We start from the raw sequence: 20,032 nt of genomic DNA on the forward strand, positions 1-20,032 counted from the left end.
GCCTATTCCAGCTCGGTCCTGGACCCCGCCGCGCCGGACTTCACTTGTCCCGAGTCAATCTCGTGTACTTCTGATCCGTCTATTTGTTGAGCATACTGATACGGGGGTGTCATATACGCTCGCTTGGTATCAAGGAAGTCGGATGACGCTGCCATTGCACGGCGAGATCGCCGTCTGCGTACGATGAACCACCCCAGACCCCCAACTGCTGCTATCGCGGCCAGGCCACAGCCGACCCCAATGCCGGCAGCGGCACCTCCGCTGAGACCTGAGGAGCTGGTTGAGGGGGTTGGCGATGCTTGTGTGGCGCTCACGGCAGCGCTTGCGGCGTTCGTTGACGAGGAGCTTCCAGATGCGCCCGTGGCGGATGCCGCCGGTAGAGTTCCCGTCGATGAGCTAGATGGGGTCGCGGTCTCGAAGAGGTCGCGCTCGAGAGAAATGGTCTGGCCAAATGTTGCGTTGGGCTTGTTGTCACATCCACTCTTCATTGCAAACAGGTCTACGAAATCCCCCCCCAAAAAAACACCTCAGCGTCAGCGCCAGTGCCTCAATTACAATGCAAATCGGCGGAGACATCTCTTTTGATCGGACTTACAATTGCCAAGAATGACCGAACCGGATCGTCGTGACAAGCAGGTTGCGCAATCCTCCACGTAGGTGGGAAGGCCGTGTTGTTGATCGAGCAATAGTCGTATTGCTCGGCCGCCACTGGAATGAACCAGGAGCTCTGGAGGACGGGGTAAAGCCCGGCACAGGAGGCTTGACATTGAGGCAGGTTAGGTGTGCTGCCATTGCCCTGGAACATGCAGTACTGGAGAGTGTATTTCATGTTGACTTGTCGTCAGGTCAGCATGTAGCCGCATTCGCGCCCGGAATCGGGGGTAACAAAGAGCTTACACAGAAACCAATATATATCGTTGTTCTGTGGATTACTGTTGTCGCCCGTGTTGGCGGTACTCTTGCTCTCACACAGCAGACAGTCGTGCATAGTGTCACCTTTTGCCGTGTTGAAATAGCCCTCGTCGGTGCATGTCAGGTCGTCGCTGTACGTCAAGGTCGGGCCTTCGCAGATATCGGCACATGCTGATCCGCTGGTCACTTCGAGCGTCTGGACACCCAGTGCCAGCGAGACTAGGAGTATAGAAGTCAACATTTTGGTGAGGAGGGGAAGAGAGAAAGGACACTCCGCGCAATCATCTACTGCAGAGTGTACCACTCAACAGCACTTTTCGAGAGATAAAGCACCTCCAGAGCTTGTCAGGAAGTCTACAGGAACAGACGATCGAGGAGAATTGGGCAATAGGCGGATCAGCACCGTAGAGAACACTTAGCGTGGACATCGACACGGGTGCTCAGTGATCCGTGGTGTGTGTAACCGTGCAAGCGACCACCTGGTCGTTCAGTTCGAAGTCCGATGCCGCCATCGACATGTTTCCTTGCCAACTAGTGCCAGACCCCAAATGCCAATATTGGTTGTTAAGTGGTCTCATTCGTGCTTCGTTGGCGTCTGGAGTCGCACCAGGAAGACATCGACAGGGAAGGGTCGGGCCTAGCAATCGTGATGGCCTCGAAGGCATGCCAATGAATTGAGTGTGATTGCCTGCGCTACAGGGGAGGCCTGCATAGTATCGTGGCTATGCCAGGCACCGACCAGGAACAGTCTGTCCTCCTATTCCAGAAGCCGGAGGGCTGGTTTCAGGGGCTTATGCATAACCCAATGTCAAGCCAAGTTTTCTAGTACTCCGGACTCTGGTACTCAAGATGCCCGGATCACACGTTGATATCGAGGGTGAGTAGTAAGGCGCCCTGTCGTAGTTCAGTCCACCAGGCTGTTGAGTGTGCGGTTACAGTTTCGCGACGGATCTTCTCGCCCGGAAGCAGAGACCGCAACTGTAACAGATATGACCTGGGATTGAAGATGAGTACTCCCTATATCGTATAGATTTGCTATGGCATGTTCCTTTATCAATGGAATGCCAGGACGAAACCACAGGGTGTCGCGTTTATCTAATGGATTACGTAAGAAGTGTGTAGTATTCGTATTCGTATTCGTATATGTTTTTGTCGGTGATGATGTCAGCTTTTCAAGGCCGCCATGAATGAATCGATAACCACGGCAAAGTGTTCTGCAGAATGTGATGCTCTCAAGTGTATCTTGTGGCGATCTATGAAAGATTGACCACTTGGGCGAATATTCACCATGGGCTCTATGATCTGGAACCGCATGGTCTTGCGGCTACCGCCAATTCTTCGTCCTCGCTGGACATGGAGATACCTCTTATGCTTCAGCGTTGCCACAGTCGCAATCTACAATTTCTTGTTGGCGCGCCCCTTGCTTTCATCCAACCTGCCTCCATATACCGGACCGTACCAAGTCGGAACCCTCGACCTCGAAGCGCCCTGCGAGCCAAGGAGGATCAACGATGCCACGCTTAAGGATGGGCAACATCCTGCTTTCGAGGTGAGTCAGGGTTGCAGTGCCAAACCTTCCATGTCGGTACCATGGCTGAACATCTCAAGGTTGAAACCGTGCTTTTCACTTTATACTACCCGTCGGTAGACGGTGCGAGCTCGTCGAAACCGCACCATCTCTGGGTTCCCCGACCACTGGGTATCGTCGGGGCTGGCTATGCTCGTTTTGCTAGGATTAGTAACTTCTTGACCAACTCGGTGATGACATTTGCATTGTGGGCGTTGGCCGGCAGTATCAAGATCCCGGCACATGTCGATGTCCCTCTCCACCACGGTCCTGCCGTCCTTCAGACACCGGCGGGGACTTCCTCGGTCGAAGTCGATGAAGGGTTTCCTGTGCTGGTATTTTCTCATGGCATGGCTAGCTCCCGCACTCAGTATACGCAATACTGTGGAGAGCTTGCTAGCCGGGGACACGTTGTGGCGGCGATTGAACATCGGGATGGTAGCGGACCGGGAACTCTCATCATGAGTCCATCGGGTCGTCACAGAACTCTACTTCACTTTAGCCACCGTGACCTGCAGTGAGTTTACTCTTGACTTGCTTTTAGATCGAGCATGTGTGCTGACGTTGTTATCTATCTTAGTCATGATGCCGGGCTGGATGCCGATACGTTCAAGCAGGCGCAACTTGATTTCCGTCAAGCAGAGGTTGAGGAAACTGTGCGGGTGCTCAAACAGATCAACGCCGGTCATGGAGATAGAATCTTCAGTCAAAACTCTCGCGGTGAGGGCCAGCACCTCAAGCACTGGCGAGGTCGTCTGGCAATGAACAATACTACGATCGGTGGACACTCCTTCGGAGCCACATTGGCCGTGGGTTGATATCGTCAACTGACACAAACATGTGCACTGACGTCCAGCTCTTTAGTTGCAAACCTTGAAAGGCGGACCTACTATACATCTTCCGTTTCAGAGTGCCGTTGTCCTCGATCCGTACGCATATTCCTGTGTCTCAGCTGCTGTGCCCAGTTTACTGACAGATCCTACAGCGGTAAACAGAGCGGACCATTGAATCACGATGTCAACGTCTCGACACTGGTCATCCATTCCAACTCTTGGTCGAGCAGATACTCGATATTCTACGGACGACCACACTTTGAGACGGTCAAGGATGTGGTTTTAGGTGTCTTGGAGAGAGGCAAAGCAGCATGGTTTATGACTTCGCGTGCGTGATAGGTTCACCTCTACCGAGAGCTTCCCCCCCGTGCCCTGGTGCCACCTGCCCCGTGCCACTTACGGCCATCAATGCTAACCCCTACATCGTCGCAGTGGGCACAAGCCACCCTTCGGTGACAGACGCTCCTCTGATAGAGCCTCTCCTTCTCAACTGGGCGACGGGCTCGAGCATCGATGCACACGAAGGTGTAAGGCAATACGTGAAGGTCTCGGAAATGTTCTTGCAATATCAAACGTCCGGGGTCAAGAAAGGTATCTTGTCCGAGTGCGTGACACATCCCGAGTACAACTTGCCGGAAGAAGGGAGGTTCGAGAAGGGAAAACCGTCGAATGAGGACATGTGGAAGTACTGGCAGATTCATGCTGCTCCGTGCGGCCCGGAAGCGTTTGAGAATGAGAGCGAGGGAACTTTGTACCCGGAGACCAATCCGCTACTTAACGGATAGATATACAACAGAGCCTATACTAGGGGAAATAGAACCAGCTAAGGTAGGTATAGTAGTTACTACTAAGCACAGCTGGATATCTTGAAACTTTTAGTGGTCCTCTCCTTGAGCATCCGACCTTGAGTTAGGTCCAGATATATGCTTCCTCAGGTATCTCGCGAGTCACTTAGATTCCAGTGTCTAAGAAGCAGCGGATACAAATTGCGCACGATGAAAGTGGAAATCTAGCGGATGGTATGAAGGACACTGGATGTATTCTGGTGCTTTCTTAATGGGAGACGTGAAGTTCAGTACAACTATACGAGTATAAGAGCGATGGCGTGGCATAGGTTCCCTGGAAAATCGCAATGCGGGGAAAAAGCCATGGATATTCATATCGCCCATTGTACTTGGGATATTGAAATCGCCTTGGGCAGTTTCGAAGCGGGCTGAGATTCTCTTCTTCTATGGATACGGATAATACCAGAGCAAGATTGAGGAGCACCTAAGCTGATACGATTTGAGGTTGGTCATGTTCAAGAGAGATGCGCTCATGACGCCGCTGCTGTTGAGTGCTTGTGGGCATTGAGCGAACGGCCAATAAATTATCCGATGTATCTGAGCCAGTTTCGGCCATGCCTAGAGGCCCTGGACGTCACCTCTCTGTTCTAGCCAGTGCCTTTAACTAAATTGGGGGAGGGGGGCGCTGCCTATAGCCTATAGCGCCTAATGATACCTTGCTCCAGGCACCGCGATACCCCACGAGGCTGCCCGGGATAAGTGCCTAGGGAGCCTTACTTTAGTGAGCCTTACTAGCCGAGACCGTTTAAGTCAGCCAGACAACTAACTACAGTACCTACCTGACTCGTTAACTTAGTGGCTGCCTTCTCACCTCCTCTAACATTTGGATAGATCAACATAATGCGACTACTCTACAGAAACCCTCGCTTCGCAGCATGAGTGCCCTCGTCTCCCCCCAATGGCTTCCAGATCCATCGCGCCAATCGAGATTGGCTCTTTCACGGCATCGTCGCCACACAAGACCGAGTTTATTGGTAGCGCAAGCGGCGTGTTCTTTGTAAACACCGTCTTCCGCGCATTTGCGCAGTCCGCTTACAGCTCCAACAATGCTGACTCTCGGACGTTGCATCATGATCCAGGATCGGTGGATAGCCGTCTTGTTGATCCTGAGACTCCATTGCAGGCCGAAGACGAGAATGTCGGTGTGAAAATCCATCTTGAACGCGATAATTCGGACAGCCCAGCGAGATCTTACGGTATCAAGGGTCATGGATTGGGCGTTGCTCCGAGTCAGCAGGCCGCAAAAGAGCTTCTGGTGCTTTACCTACGCAACTGGCACCCTTTGTTCCCCTTCCTTCACGGCCCAACACTTCTTGAATCGGTAGCGGCCTTGTATGAAGTTGACGAACCACGGCTTTCGACCAAAGACAGCCTGAGAGCTCGTTTGTGCAAAGTCATTACGTGCCAATGCGTCTTCAACATAGCTGACCTCGATAATCGGGGCCAGTGTCTGCCATCCGAGTCACAGATCGAGTCCTCGAGCAAATTGCTCTCTCTCCTCGGATATGTCGCCAACAATCACGACATTCAAACCATTCAGGCTTTGCTCGCCGCACAGCTTTACCTGGTCTCCACCATGGCGCTCCGAGCTGCATCGACCGTGGGTGGTACACTCGCTAGGATCATGTATCATGCTGGTCTCCATCGTTGCCCATATCGCTATCCCCAGCTCGATCCCCAGGAAGGTGATTTGCGAAAACGGATTTTCTGGAGTGCTTACGTGCTAGACCGATATCTCAGTCAAGCTCTGGGTCACCCTCTAGGATTTCAAGATTCGGATCTCGATGTCTGTATTCCTGGCACAGCAGAATTGCACCGACCTGTCACGTCGTCAAGTCAACAAATGCCCTCAGGAGACCGTGCAGATGAAAACGAAGTTTTGGCTCACCTTCCCCGAGAACAGTCGGCCAGATCGGCCAGTGCAGCGAATGCAACCTCTTCAGTGGTGCCAACTTCTAGAACTGCGGACCCTGTCAAGTTTCACGGGTCACGAGAACAAGAGGAGAGAAACAGTAGTTCGGAGATATTGGCTAACTACGTTCTCTACTGTCGATTGACAGGACAAGCATTGGAACTATTTCATAAATCGCTTCAGAACCGTAAAATTCAAAGCGAGGACATGGTCGAGCTACAGTCGGAGGTGCATTCTTGGTGGAATGGACTGCCCGCTAGCTTACAAGACGAATATACGGGAGGAAAGATGGAGCTTTCTTCGACGTTCACCTTCTTTTTTATCACCCTCTATAACCAGTTGCTCCTCCTCATCAATCGTCCCTTTCTTTCCCTCTCGCCGAGGACTTTGGAATTCAGGTCAAGTCTACAGACATGTGTCACAGCTAGCCGCCAGATAATCTCCACGCTGCGCCATCAATCTGAACGAAATCTGTCGGTTTCTTGGCCTGGAATGCTATCTGTAAGCTGGATGGCTGGCTTGGTGCTGTCTTTTGCCTGCACCTTAAAGCTATATCCGTTCAACAAGGCACAAAGGTAAGCCTTTTGTTTCTGCTACGAATGTTTTGTCCTTTCATCGCAGATCCTGAGAGGAGTCTATCTAGGGAGATTGAAGAATGCATCGACCAGATAACGGCAATGGACAGAAGGTGGAACAATGCAAGGCATTGCGCAGAAGCGTTGAAAAGTATGCTGGCAACTCTGAAACAGCAATATGCCGACGGTGTTCTCGGCCGCGCCCAAGGCGGTCTAACACCAAAATCCCTTGCTAAAAATCCAACCCCAATGACGGACAATATTTCCTCAGTTGATAAAGACAGTTCCTCCGACGTAGCTGCACGTCCTAGGAAACGAAGAAAAGCGGATTTGCAAGAGAACGACCTCGAGTATCTTTCGGGCAGCCTTCAAGTCGAAACGAATACTGCGTCAACCCAGCGACCTGGTCCAACGTATGACTTCGATCCTGATTTGGGTGGATGGCCTGTATTGGAGGACGGTGTCACTCTTCCAACTTTGGAGTACATGGGACCCCATTTCGCGGCTGGATCGCCCATGGCCGGGAGCTTCGACAATCCTGACCATTTTCGCTTGTCCATTATGGATGACTTTTATATAAATCCAGGTGCCTTTGGAAACATTGGTTGGGAAGCAATGGCTAATGGGACAGGGTACGTGAACGAGCTGGGGGCTTCGAGCGGCCGAAGGCACCAGCAGAGGGACAGCTATGACATGCCATGAACACGCTCTCGAGTCTGAAGAGGCACGCTGGCTTGAGGAGATCCAAGAGAGGTCATGATTACCACAGAAATGTATCTTCAAATTCTTGGGACAAGCCAAATTTCGCGGCAGTGCTGCTCCGATGCGATCTCGTTGAAGGCTGACGTAATGCGTCTCCGACATTTTGTGAAGTCTGTGAAGGTGCAGAGGGATGGAACGACCGGGGTTCTGGAGTAAATGGTACACCACCTTGGCTCGCGACATCTTCTCCAGCTTCGTGGGCTATATCTTGAACTGGTGATGGGTCGGCACTTGGAAAGCTTCCCTCGAACGGACTCGGATCACTCGGAGAGGCTACCTCTAACCGCTCGAACAAGCTATTATCTACCACGTTACGCGAGCCCAGGGCTGCCATTCCGGACTGGGAATCCAAATCTTGCTTCCACAAGATCACGTCTTCCGGAGTTTGCAGAGGGTATTGTTCCCAGTAGGCGATGGCAGACTTTTTCTCGTCTGTCGTACTTAAGGTGCTGACGCAGAGGCTTGCCGGAATTCGGTGATCGAGTTCTGCATTGAATGATTCTGCCAATATCTCAACATTTGCACTGGCAGCTGACAGCATTCTCCATAGCAAGCGCTCTGTCTCCTTCAGCCTTGTTTCAAGCGCTTCAATGTAGCCCTTGGCAGGACCTCTGTCGATGACATGTTAGAGTGCAAACCAAGTGGCTTTTCGACGCGAAAACACATAACTCTTGGTGCTAGCAACAGGACTGGAATCATCTGGAGCCACAGACCGTTTTTGTTTTCTAGGCCATACACATGTCTGCGAAAGACTTCGGCATCTGCTGCAGGTAGGTCTGAGACCGGAGATCGTTGTCAGCTCTCAAGCGCATCGCTTTGTACAGCCAAGGACGGAAGCCTTCGCTGTTCGACGAACCTTTGTCCATCACACTAGGGAAGAGTCAGTCATGGAGAGATATCCCTGCATTGACTCCTGCTGGCCGACCAACCTTCTGCTTCCTGGCGCGACAAGCATAACACGCGGAGCTACTTCTTGGGACTGATGTGGCTCCAGGCTCACTGGATCTGGGCTGTACCATATTCTCAAGTCATATTCACATCCATGAAGCAACAGCGCCCGGGTTGATCAGCTTCATGGCAGAAGCACTAACTGGTCCACGTGCTTCGTGAAATGTCGAGATAGCCCGAGAATGGCTGCAAGCTCTACAAAGGTTGATGACCGGGCTTGAACTCGTTGTCTGCAGCTTCTCCAAATATCGACCTGATTCACGCCAAGCTGACAGCGACGAGTGCCATCGGCTCAAATATTGGCCGATGAATTTCGGGCAATCTTTTAAGCGACAAGATCCAGTCTATGGGCTTGAGGGTATTGTTGAACGTGACGAATATATATTGACAACCGGGCGTGACTGAGTCTACTGCAGCTGTTACCACCGGCAGGTTTCACTGATAATCAAAGTAAGGCATCGAATATCTCGATGGTAGCACCCCAGAAGCATCGACTGCCCTGCATTCCAGGAGTGACAACACGGTGCATTGTGTTTTGACACGCCTGTTAAGCAGTCGATGCAAAAGATTCCCGATTGATATAAATCAAAACGGTGTCAAGCCATACTCACCATCGGGCTGGGCTCAGTCTTCTTCAGTGTCACCCGTGGCAGTAGAAGCGGACACACCGGCAGCCCTTACCATACACCGTGGCATAATTCGCAGCTGAGGAGTGTGCATTCTTTTTCTGTGACTCTGGTCCATCCTCTGGGAAGACTGGGTAACTGTACATGCTTCTGCGGTGCAAATAATTCAACATGGCAGGAAATTGGCCATCCCCAGAGTATCGGGTTGGCGCCGCTGAATAGGCAAAGGCAAAAGACCTAGCAACTTCGGCGCAAAAGCTCGAATCTCGGCTTGGTCCTTGATGATGTTGCGAGGCTGTGTGGCCCAGCTGAGTTTCGCCCTGCAAGCAGTGGCGTGAGAGTATATTCTCTAGCCTTTCCTGAATATGGTCATAATTTCGAAGAATCGAGGTATCATGATCTGCAGGTCAGCGTGGGAACGTCTTCCATGGCGCCGAAGATGGTCGATTGGCTGTGGGCGCCACAGGATCGAAGGATGCATCCTGCCCCCAATCCTTCAGCCGTAGTTTTGTTCATGTTGCCTTGGGCACTCGCGTCTACTTAGCCACAGGAGGATCGTGCGGCACTCTAGCACGCGGCATCTGCAACCACGGCCTGCTGACACAGCAACGGGGATTGGACACAGATGCTGCCACGATCCGAGCGTTGGTGAGGAAGCGCAATGGGCGCTGGCGAGACTCCTGGGGACCCTGGCCTTGTACCCTTTAAACTACGGCCAAGCATCGCCAGGAACAATAGATTTGTTTCTCAAACTCCAAATCGGTCTCGCTCAGCGCCACAGGCACGATGGACCAGACCTTTTGGCCCCCAGATTCAGCTTGAGTTTGGGCTGAGACGGTTGCCCAAGGACTCGAAGGATCGCTGAGCTAAGACTCCTTCTCACCTGCACAAGATTGTCCATCTACTATAAGTAGGGAACGCGATGTCTCCGGCCGCAATTATTTTCTGGACGCCGGGGGAGTTTATCACACTCGGGTACCTTTTTGATTTTCTGGATTCCTTTCGCATGGAAAACGAACGTTGAGTTTGTACTAGATTTTCGATTTGCTACCTTATTATTCCGTTTCCCTTTGGGTCTGTCAATACTCGATCGCCTGGCAGGCTTAGTACTACCTCGCAGACATCATGAGATCCTCTCTAGTGGCTGTGCTATGTCTGGCGACTGTTGGCCTGGCGGCCGACAGTTTCGTCAAGATGAATCTGCATAAGGACCATGTGCAGCGCAGCAAGAGCATGTTGGCGCGCAGACAGACGGACACCCTTGAAGAGGACATCACTTTAGCAATAGAAGGATCTGTTTACTGGCTGGATCTCACCATTGGTACACCGCCTCAACAGTTCAAGCTCCAACTCGACACTGGCAGCAGTGATCTCTGGGTCCCGGCAGCGAATGCAACTGCTTGTGTCCGGGATGGCCACACTTGTCCAGGCGGCGCGTTCAACATCAACAAATCCACCACTGCCGAAATCACGATCCCATGGTCATGGGAAGTGGAATACGGAGATCAGACCGGCGACGCCGGGGATTATTTCACTGATGTTGTAGTGGTTGGCAACGACACTATTCCAGCTGGTATCATGCAACTCGGCCTGGCTATGATTACTGTGGATGGCCCTCAGGTTCAGAATGATGGCCATGGTCTTGTCGGCGTCGGATACTCCAGTTTACAGTCGGGCGCGATGACTGGCTTATTTGACGCAGACAAGCTCCCACCTAGTCTGACTCAAGCGCTGGTGCAAGCTGGTGCAATTGACCGAGAAGCCTACAGCCTCTATCTGAACGACTTTGAAAGTGGCGAGGGTGCAGTGCTCTTCGGAGGCGTTGATTCAAGCAAGTACACAGGCGAACTTGTGGCTCTCCCCATCCTGCCTACGCCGGACAATTTCTCCGATTACACGCGCTTCGAGATTGCCTTGACTGCGATATCTCTCACCGATCAAAACGGGACACATAAACTGACAGACGACGACTTTGCCGTACCCGCACTCATCGACAGTGGTACCGTCGCCCAGACCCTCCCACAGCCAGTTTATGATGCAATCCTCGGAGGCCTCGGGGCGACCAACGACCCCAACCTTGGTAGCCCTGTCGTTCCGTGTGCATACGGGGACGCGGGCATCTACATCACTTATACCTTTGGCGGCCCAGGTGGTCCTTCGATTGACGTACAGTTGTCCGAACTGCTTGGACCTGGAGCAAGCGACCCGTCGTTTTACAAAGGCGATGTCCCGGCTTGCGCCATCTTCATCAACCCGGCAACCGAGGACTTGGGTTACATACTTGGCGACTCATTCATGCGTTCCGGATACTTTGTCTACGACCTCGAGAATAACATGATGGCCATCGCTCAAGCCCGCCTCAATTCGTCAGAGCCAGAGAAAATAGTCGCCTTCTCCAACGGAACGGATATCCCTGGAGCAACTTCGACAAACACATTCACCAATGTACCCACATCCAGCAATAGTGTTGAGCAGCCCGGCGCGAAGACCACCTCTGCTGCAGCATCGGCGACTGCCACAGGAGATGTTCCCATAGGGTAAGTGAAGACTTGTGACGGGCAGATATTGGATTCCAGCTAACGATGAGCCCAACTAGTTCTCCAACCTTCGCCATTGGAAGTGTGACTAGCGAGCTCGGCGCCTCAAGTACGGGCTCCTCCTCATCAGGCAATGAGAATTCAGCATCGACAAGCACTCGTGCGTCTCTATGGGTTGCAGTTGCCGCTGGCATAATGAGTTTCTTGGTGATTTAGAGCACCGAGACATTATTGAGTCACCCGCCGATTTTCTTTTTCTCACATTTTGGTATGCAATATATTCTTCATTCTAATAAAAAACAAACGAACGGCCTGTCACCAGGTTTGCTTGATTTCTTACGTAGAAAGAACCACAGGTTCATTCTCCATTTCCATGCAATACTGGGGAGCCTTCATGGTCTGGTCTCGACGCGGTTCTTCAGCTCACATTCGTGCACTCTCTCCAGAGAACGACCGCCAGTATCAAAGCCGACTCCAATGGGATCCATGTCTTTCTGTCGGTTGCCGCTTCAGACGAGTCAAAATTGACTCACTCACACTATCTACTACGCATACGGCGTGGACCTTGGAGACAGATACTCATATGTAAAGGCACGCAAACATTTGTTTAGGTGGAGAACATATAAAATACCTCTTGACCAGACTCTCTGTTTACTAACTACTCTGTCACCAGTGGCCGTCTTGTCTCAGGCCTCTCTTGCACCTCAAGAAGCTGATTGAAGGAAAGCGGCTGACCGAGGAGGAAGCGAGCCCAGAAGCCTCTCCTTATTTCTTTCCATGTACTCCTCAAACGTGGTCGTTTTGATACCATACTTTTGTTCCAGGCCCTGGACATCCACCCGGCGCCCAACACGGTTTGTCAGAATTTCAAAGACCTGGAAGAGCTCGGTGTTCTTCGACTCCTCCATCTCGGCTGGTGTGCGCTTGTGGAATTTGACGTCGAGCCCACTGACCCGAGCCAGGATTTCGCACACGTCTCGTGCTGACAGGTTGTCGCTTGCAAGGTCGATTTCGTGACCGCTGAACTTTGTCGGGTTCAGCAGCGCGGCCACCGCAAACTTGCCGACGTCGTACCCGTCCAGGTACGGCATGGTCCGGTTGTCGTCCAGGGAGGTAACCAATGTACCTGACCGCGGAAGGTGTGGGAAGCCATGCGAATGAGCGGAATGTGGCAGGAAAAAATCGTGGTTCAATATTGGTGGACGGAGGATGGTGTAGTCCCGGATCCCACTGTCGCGCACTGCTGCTTCGACTTCAGCTTTCGCCGTGTAGTACAGACCCAGCCACGGATGGACTGCAGATGTTGTGCTGGGCTGCGTGCTCATTTCCATCGTCCTGGACGTTGATGAGAGGACTATGCTCGTGAGGCTGTTTCCAGCACCGGCCTTGCATGCTTTTGTCACGGCGTCTGCTTGGGCCCTGGCCTTCCCAGGCTCAAAGATGGAGAGGTTCAGAAACAGACCGGTGCATCCTGCGGCGGCAGCTCGGAACGCCGTGTCCGGCTCTTCATGGGTGCCTTGGAATAGAACGACGCCCTTTTCACGAAGAGCGGCAGCTTTCGCACTTGTGGGATCCCGCACCACGGCGTGGATTGTCGCTCCGGCGGCGAGCAGTTCGGAAACCACTGCGCCGCCTTGGACGCCTGTTGCTCCAGTGACAAGATAGGTTGCCATTTTGCTAGATCGATGGAGAGCAGTGCTTGGTTGTGAAGTGTTTCTTGAAGATTTGTCGACGACGGAAGAGGGCGGGCCACCTTATATGCTTCGGCGTTGATGCAGGCCACCAAACCAGGTAGGTCACTTGGCCTGTGGCCTTCGCTTCAGATCCATTACAAATCGAAGTCCGTCTGAGGAGACCACGCACCTTTGCAAAAAAAAAAGCCGAGGATAGTGGACAGTCAGCTATGCATAAATGCGAGCCAGAGAAAGAATGGTTCTTTGAGTTGGAAGTGTTAGGACTGCTGTTGTCGCCCGCCTCATGAGGGCGAACGAAAGACCCACAAATCTCTCGTTTACCTCTTTAGGAATGGGACATACGAGGTATACAATGCATCATCGAGATCCAGCGTCATCGTCATGGTCGATCTTTTATGACAGTGGCGCTGCGAAACGTGACAATTGATGTACCGATTCACCCAGAGGTCCGCGGACATCGTGGACAGTAGTGGACCAATTATTGTTTGTCAGGTAGCAGCTAGGATGCGTTCTGCAGATACGATTCCCATGCAATATGCCCGAGCGAACGCTCTGAGCACCCTGTGTTTTGTCATCCCCGGTTCGAGACCATTGCTTGATGAATATCTATCCCTCCATCATCATCGTTACCGGTCTTGCTGCTGGCAGGATGGCTACAAGGGAGAAAGGGCAAGTTGGCCACCACCACCACCACCACTTCGGAGCCCCTCGACCAAACGCTGCCCTGCTGGATCGTCACACGTGTAAGGATAGCCACAGGCAGCGGCGGGAAAATCCACGTACTTCCACCACAGAGATTTGTCCGCGGCCTGCTCGATTTGCTCGCAGATGGCCCGGCAGTCATTCAGAGCGCGCGCACGAGTCCACCAGCAGTCCTTGGCGCACAGCAGGGCAAGCCAGTATGACACGAGCAGGAGCGCCCTCGTGTCAAGCGAGTTGAGAAGATGCAGAAACTGCGAAGAAATGCCTTCGACGAACTGCACGTACTGGAGAAGAGCCAGTTCATCCTCAGGATCAATGGCCACCAGCCGACACAGTCTGCGAAGCGTCTGAAGATACGGGTGGTTGGTGGAGGAGGACGAGAAGGAGAAGACCTCGAATATCGTCGCCAATTCGGCCGGGACGCCGCCGCCGTGCGCCCCTCCTGGCTGCTGACCGTGGTCGTCAGGGTGCGGTATGAGCAGAGCTTCCACCACCGGTTCTAACGTGCTTATCCACATGCTCCGGTCGACGCCCGATTTCGATTGGAAGAGCGTCAAGATTGGTCCGAGACCAAGTTGACTGCCGAGCCAGGAGAAGGGCGTCTGGCGATGTTGCAATGACACTTGGAAATCGTCGTCCATGTCAGCGAACGAGATGCATCCTAGAAACATCGACGTTGTGATGGCGGCGTCAACCTTGTCCAACTTCTGCGCTTCCAGCCACTGCCTCAGACCAGAGCAGGCTCGCATTGCATGGTATGTTTCGCTTAGACATCGTGCTCGCGGTGATTTGCGATGGTAGCGGTAATGACATCCTGATGCTGCAAGTACAGAATGCATGGCGAGTGGTTCCTAGGGGCAATTGATGGTTACTTGGTCAGCCTTGATTCCGGTATCCTGATCCTGATCCTGATCCTTATCTTAAAGGACCTTGATGCCGTGTGATGGCTGGGCCGCCCTACCTCTACAGCTATGCATACGACGTTTTTCACAGCCGGTTCCCATATGGACAAAGGCATCATGGTCTTGACGACCGACTCGATGAAATACGTGAACAGTCTCGAATCAATATCAGGGTACCAGTTCAAGTGTATCCTTGTCCGGAGACGATGCTGGTCGGCGCGAAGCTGAGGCCAAGATTGTGTTCCGTAGATGCAGCTCGTGCCGTGCTTGATGCAGTTCTGACACGCTGGCGTGTGTTCATCGCACTCCCCATCATCAGCGAGCCATGATCCGTAACTATTGTCCGGATCCCTTTGCTCACTTACCTTGATTCTGCGTCTCTTGCATATTAGGCACCCATTGTGCGATTTGTGATGGAGCTTTCTCCGCTTGTAATTCTGGACGTGTCCATTGGAGGCCTGACCCTCAGGGAACGACAGGACTTGAAATTGTCCTCCCTTGTTATCTGCCATCGCGAGTACCTAGAAATAGGCTATCGTGGTCTTGCGACGCAAGGCATGCTTGAGCCCGATTGCCGGAAGAACTTAGAAGTTTTGTCTCCTAGAAAGGGAAACGAGGGAGATAGTTAAGGTAATGGGTATTACGCACCCCAGGGGTGGTATTACGCACCCCACCTAAAGCGGTTAGCGCGGCCCAGTTAGGTTAGCGTATGTCTTGGCACAACTGAGGTAAACCCCTTTCCATGCTATCCCTGCCTACTCCTCGATCACAACCCTCTCAACAACATATTCCTTGCTCGCAACAACCTATCATTGCGTCTATCATTGCGTCTATCATTGCGTCTATCATTGCGCCGTCTAGCCATGTCGACCCCCGCCCAACTAGCCGCGGAAATGGAGGCCCTATTGGCCTATGAAACATCCTCAAATGATGAGTTCTATGAGTGCAACTCCGACGCGGAGGGCGCGGAGGGCGCGGCGGGCGCGGCGGCGCAGGAAGATGCCCCGGAGGCTCTCGACGGCGCGCAACCTAGTGAAGAGGCCGCGGAGGCGCAGGAACAGGGCCATGCTATCCCATTTGCGCTCCCGCCTCGTGAAGAGGCCGCGGAACAGGGCCCTGTGATTCCATTTGCGCTCCCGCCTAGTGACACTATGTTTCACTCACTTGAGGAGGCCTGGGAGTTCCTTGATAGGTGGACAGGGCCTCGTGGATATGGCCTTCGCATTCATCGACGAGGTCGTCTCCATGTCAACGGCGAAATCAATCAAATCTATCTAGTCTGTGATCGCGCCAACCCGCGGAACAGAAAAAAAAGCGCCAGTCATGTTGTTCATCAATATAAGGGCACCTTGACTCGGAATTGTCACTTTCGAATGGTGCTGAAGCGCTCTATGGAAGGCTCCCCATGGCGACTTATCTATACTCATCAAGAGCATTCTCACGAGCCATCCTAGGGGCCTTTAACTCATTCAAGCCTTCGCCGACGCGGTCGACAGGGTGAAGTTAATGAATTTATTAAGGAACAACTCCTTGAGGGTATCGGGGTGCAATCAACTATCTCACATATTCACTCCCTTCATGATATCTCTATCACTCGTCAGGATGTGACTAATGAGCGCAAGAGACATGAAAAGGTTGACTTAAATGGTAGGACACCTATTCAGGCACTTCTTCTAGCAATCACAGAGCAATGACAACATCGAACTCTATACAATATCAAGAGTTTGAAACTTAAGGGCCTCGCATTTTTTCACCACCAAGGTCTTGATCTCTTTCGACTTTATCCTGATGTTTTGTTGGTGGATACTACATATAAAACCAATCGTTTCAACATGCCACTGGTCAATATGGTTGGTGTGACAGCAAATAATGAATTGTTCTTTCTTGGATCGGCATTCATTAGATAGAAGAATGAAACCACTTATTAGTGGGTGTTGAGAAGTCTCCTTGAAATCCTTAAACACTGTCAAATTTCATCTCCATGGGTTCTCATCACAGACGCCGCTTATTCTCTTGCTAATGCTATTAAGGTTGTCTTTCCACTTGCCTCGTATTTACTCTGTCTCTGGCATATCAACAAGGCAATTATAAGCAAGGCTAAAAAGATATGGAGACCATTCACTTAGCGAGATCTTGACTTTATAACACAAGAAGATATCGATGAGAACGCCACAAAGATTCAAGTCCAATTAAAGCGTCTTATGAATAGTTGATGAAAATGTGTTAATATATCTACTAAGGATCTCGCTAATGAAGCCTAGGATAGACTAAGACGAGACTATCGATTCAAGCCTTAAATCTATGACTATCTCTTCTATACTTGGTTCATGAGACAATAAGGAATTTGGCGCTGTTTCATCGACAATTATCGTCATTTTGGCAATATCATAACCTTATGTCTAGAAGAAATACATCGAGTGCTAAAGAGTTATTTATCTAGCACTTAAAGCGATATCTTAACTATCGTTCGATAGTTTAAATATATTCACAGAGATATAACTATTAAGATCATGGCAAAACTTGCTAACAACAGCCAATCGAGAAGGCCTCAGTTCACTGGTTAATTATAGGCCTTTATGGTCACTTATATATCAATCTACGCACTTCTCAAGGTAGAAGAGATATACAAGCCTCATAATATTTATATGAATATAACACCCGCAACCTTGCGGGCTCCTCCAACAACATGGAGACCTTGCACAGGCTCATTCGAGCGTCGATGGGGCCTTCCATGTCCTTATATTATCCGAGCACGCATTGAATCAATGGAGCCTCTATAGGTTGAGGATTTCGACGTTCATTGGCGTCTAGATCGATGCCGAGAGATCACATTCAACTATGCTGAGGTTGCGCAACCACCAGATATTATCCCGCGGCATCGATATAATGTGAATGACAGGCGGATGTTGACTGAGCCTGAGCGAACTGACGCCGCAATAGAACAGGCCAATCAGGAGGCAAGAAGACGTCTGAATGAGTCAAACAGCGGTCGTGGAGGCGCAGGAACAGGCGCAAGAAGAGGCCGCGAAGGCGCAGGAACAGGCGCAAGAACAGGCCGCGAAGGAAGAGGCCGAGGCCGAGGACAGTCAACTCATATCCCAGGAACCATGACCTTTCGACTAGACTAGGTGTGGAGCGCAATGCGCGGCGAAAGGAACTCCCATAGAAAATAGGTGAGAGCCGCCTCTAACTAGCACTGGGACAGCATCACTTGCATCGATCCTTGCATCATTCCTTGCATCGTTCCTAGCATCATGATATTGTGCAAGCCTAGGGCGCCTAAAACACCGCCTAGAACGCGAGCCTAGAACGCTGTGAATAGGCGCGCCTTGGGGGGTGCAAGGGAGAATTATTCCTGACAAGGAAGGTTACCCGAGTGACGCTAACCGAAAGGGGGTGGGGTGCGTAATACCACCCCTGGGGTGCGTAATACCCATTACCGATAGTTAAGATGGAGAACATGCAGAAGGACTTTTCTGGCCTTCGGTAGGAATGGACCCAGTTCTTTTCTCGTTTACCTGTTTTGGACTTGGCCAGAGCCCCCGGGAGGGAGGGAATGCCTAGTGAACCCCCTCCACTCTCGGGCGAGTCCATGCAGATACTTCCGAAATCTTTCTTACTAATGCTGGAGCCGGTGCATCGCCATTCTCGAGTGCCGCGGACTTTGGCAGATTGTTGATTGGCACCAAAACGGGCATTATCTAATAGTCTCACTCTTCACGTTGGTGTCTCTCAAGAACCTCCCCAGTTTAGGCCAGCGAGCAATTCTTGAAAGTTGGAACCCACGTTGACCTCTGTAGGGGTTTCTTTCGGACACAAAACAAAGTGTAGCACTGCTGACATGACCATTGAAAAGTGAAGTCCAGTCTTCTTGATTCAGTACGAGTCTCTGTCAAACAAGCCTTTCGCCTTGCCCGCCTCATACAATGCCTTCAGTTTATCCCCTCCCTCGAGTTCGTAAAATTGAGAGATCTCACCCAAGTTATTCAACATCCTCAACAGACCAAGGAAGATCAAATCGGCGTAACAGAGTGTATGGCCATGTAGGAAGGGACCTTCGTTCTTCTCGTACGCTTCACCTAGTTCCTTGACTACGGGCGCGACAGTCTGAACGCACTTTTTTGCTCCCTTGGCAAACTCGTCCAGCTTCATTCCTATTCGCTTCTCGCGAGCCTCGATGAAGTATGTCTGACTGGGTGGGTTGAGGAGGATTTTCGGCACCGAAGGAGTAAATATAGGTCGAATAATGTTGGTGAATTTAACTACCAGTTCCTCGACGTGCTCCTGATCGGGGAGGTCGAGATGGAGAGACGGTTCTGGGTAAAGTTGCTCAAGCCTTTCGGCAATGGCGCGCGAGCCTTGAAGGTACGATCCATCGGGTAGCCGGATTGCTGGAGAGGTGTAGGCCGGTCCAGTCTCATTTGGAGCAAGTCCGCTGGAGAGAGGTAGGTCAGTATTTCAGTCAAAGCGGTAGATGATACTGAGGACTCAGGATGGAGGAGTGTTGGTCTCGCGAAGGCACTGAGCCATCCTTGCGGGCTCGACGGATTCTCAAAAGTTGAACTGATTCGTCTGCTACTACAATAACGTGAACTAAAAGGTAACGGAGCAAGGGGCACGGCTCACGTTTTACCCAGCTTAACCTTCAAATCAGGATACTCTGTCCACTCTGTCTGGTACGGAATGTTCTTGTAATTGAGAACGAGTCGCGCTATGCATGGACGTTAGTCTTGACTTGAACGAAGGCAAGAATGTGTTCACACCAGCCCTTTACCTTTCAACGCATTGTAGCTCCAGCTTTTGCCTTGCTTCGAGGGCAGGTCATACAGGACAATGGTATTCGACATGTTGGGTGAAGCTCCAGGAGGTTGTTGGATGATGGTTCAGCAGATCCTCAAACTCTGGAACCCTTCCTCCATATAACTTGCCGTTATCTCACCATGTCGTCATGAGCGCAGTACTTGAATGAGTCAAAAAGAAGAACTGGACAGCTCCGACTTAAGGTGCTACGCGCAAGAAGTGCAACCCATCGCTGCGCTGCCAGCGTCGATGGGGACCGAGGCATCTGCCAAGGACCCACCCCCGGCACGAAGAGCGATGTTGGACCTGGAATTGCCTCGTTACTTGCTGGCCTCTTGGCTCGATGGGAACCCAATCGCCTTGTTAAATTGCCCAGTAGATGTTGAAGCCGCTGGAAGCAGTCAGCAACTCCACGGG

General features: G+C 51.6%; 8 protein-coding genes across 8 annotated transcripts; 3 read left to right on the forward strand and 5 right to left on the reverse strand.

The window, feature by feature from the left end:
- Positions 1 to 2: 2 nt before the first annotated feature.
- Positions 3 to 1,153, reverse strand: PV08_09932 (uncharacterized protein; the record flags this gene model as incomplete). The annotated part of the gene is made up of 3 exons (XM_016384247.1): positions 3 to 482; positions 596 to 834; positions 898 to 1,153. 3 exons carry the CDS (start codon positions 1,151 to 1,153, stop codon positions 3 to 5), a joined length of 975 nt encoding a protein of 324 aa, XP_016232870.1.
- Positions 1,154 to 2,200: 1,047 nt separating this feature from the next.
- Positions 2,201 to 4,097, forward strand: PV08_09933 (uncharacterized protein; the record flags this gene model as incomplete). Its single annotated transcript, XM_016384248.1, has 6 exons — positions 2,201 to 2,461; positions 2,521 to 2,996; positions 3,060 to 3,288; positions 3,344 to 3,408; positions 3,465 to 3,640; positions 3,745 to 4,097. The coding sequence occupies 6 exons, from the start codon at positions 2,201 to 2,203 to the stop codon at positions 4,095 to 4,097; spliced, it is 1,560 nt and encodes a 519-aa protein (XP_016232871.1).
- Positions 4,098 to 5,055: 958 nt separating this feature from the next.
- PV08_09934 (uncharacterized protein) lies at positions 5,056 to 7,346 on the forward strand (the record flags this gene model as incomplete). Its single annotated transcript, XM_016384249.1, has 2 exons — positions 5,056 to 6,644; positions 6,713 to 7,346. 2 exons carry the CDS (start codon positions 5,056 to 5,058, stop codon positions 7,344 to 7,346), a joined length of 2,223 nt encoding a protein of 740 aa, XP_016232872.1.
- Positions 7,347 to 7,404: 58 nt separating this feature from the next.
- Positions 7,405 to 8,361, reverse strand: PV08_09935 (uncharacterized protein; the record flags this gene model as incomplete). Its single annotated transcript, XM_016384250.1, has 3 exons — positions 7,405 to 8,017; positions 8,145 to 8,276; positions 8,336 to 8,361. 3 exons carry the CDS (start codon positions 8,359 to 8,361, stop codon positions 7,405 to 7,407), a joined length of 771 nt encoding a protein of 256 aa, XP_016232873.1.
- A 1,744-nt stretch (positions 8,362 to 10,105) lies between these two features.
- PV08_09936 (uncharacterized protein) lies at positions 10,106 to 11,733 on the forward strand (the record flags this gene model as incomplete). Its single annotated transcript, XM_016384251.1, has 2 exons — positions 10,106 to 11,517; positions 11,577 to 11,733. 2 exons carry the CDS (start codon positions 10,106 to 10,108, stop codon positions 11,731 to 11,733), a joined length of 1,569 nt encoding a protein of 522 aa, XP_016232874.1.
- Positions 11,734 to 12,221: 488 nt separating this feature from the next.
- Positions 12,222 to 13,190, reverse strand: PV08_09937 (uncharacterized protein; the record flags this gene model as incomplete). The annotated part of the gene is made up of 1 exon (XM_016384252.1): positions 12,222 to 13,190. The coding sequence occupies one exon, from the start codon at positions 13,188 to 13,190 to the stop codon at positions 12,222 to 12,224; it is 969 nt and encodes a 322-aa protein (XP_016232875.1).
- A 674-nt stretch (positions 13,191 to 13,864) lies between these two features.
- On the reverse strand, positions 13,865 to 14,752 carry PV08_09938 (uncharacterized protein; the record flags this gene model as incomplete). Its single annotated transcript, XM_016384253.1, has 1 exon — positions 13,865 to 14,752. One exon carries the CDS (start codon positions 14,750 to 14,752, stop codon positions 13,865 to 13,867), a length of 888 nt encoding a protein of 295 aa, XP_016232876.1.
- Positions 14,753 to 18,691: 3,939 nt separating this feature from the next.
- On the reverse strand, positions 18,692 to 19,662 carry PV08_09939 (uncharacterized protein; the record flags this gene model as incomplete). The annotated part of the gene is made up of 3 exons (XM_016384254.1): positions 18,692 to 19,250; positions 19,442 to 19,526; positions 19,590 to 19,662. The coding sequence occupies 3 exons, from the start codon at positions 19,660 to 19,662 to the stop codon at positions 18,692 to 18,694; spliced, it is 717 nt and encodes a 238-aa protein (XP_016232877.1).
- Between the last annotated feature and the right edge of the window lie 370 nt (positions 19,663 to 20,032).

The sequence above is a fragment of the Exophiala spinifera genome (assembly GCF_000836115.1).
Source record: "Exophiala spinifera strain CBS 89968 unplaced genomic scaffold supercont1.7, whole genome shotgun sequence".
NCBI classification, from domain to species: Eukaryota; Fungi; Ascomycota; class Eurotiomycetes; order Chaetothyriales; family Herpotrichiellaceae; genus Exophiala; species Exophiala spinifera.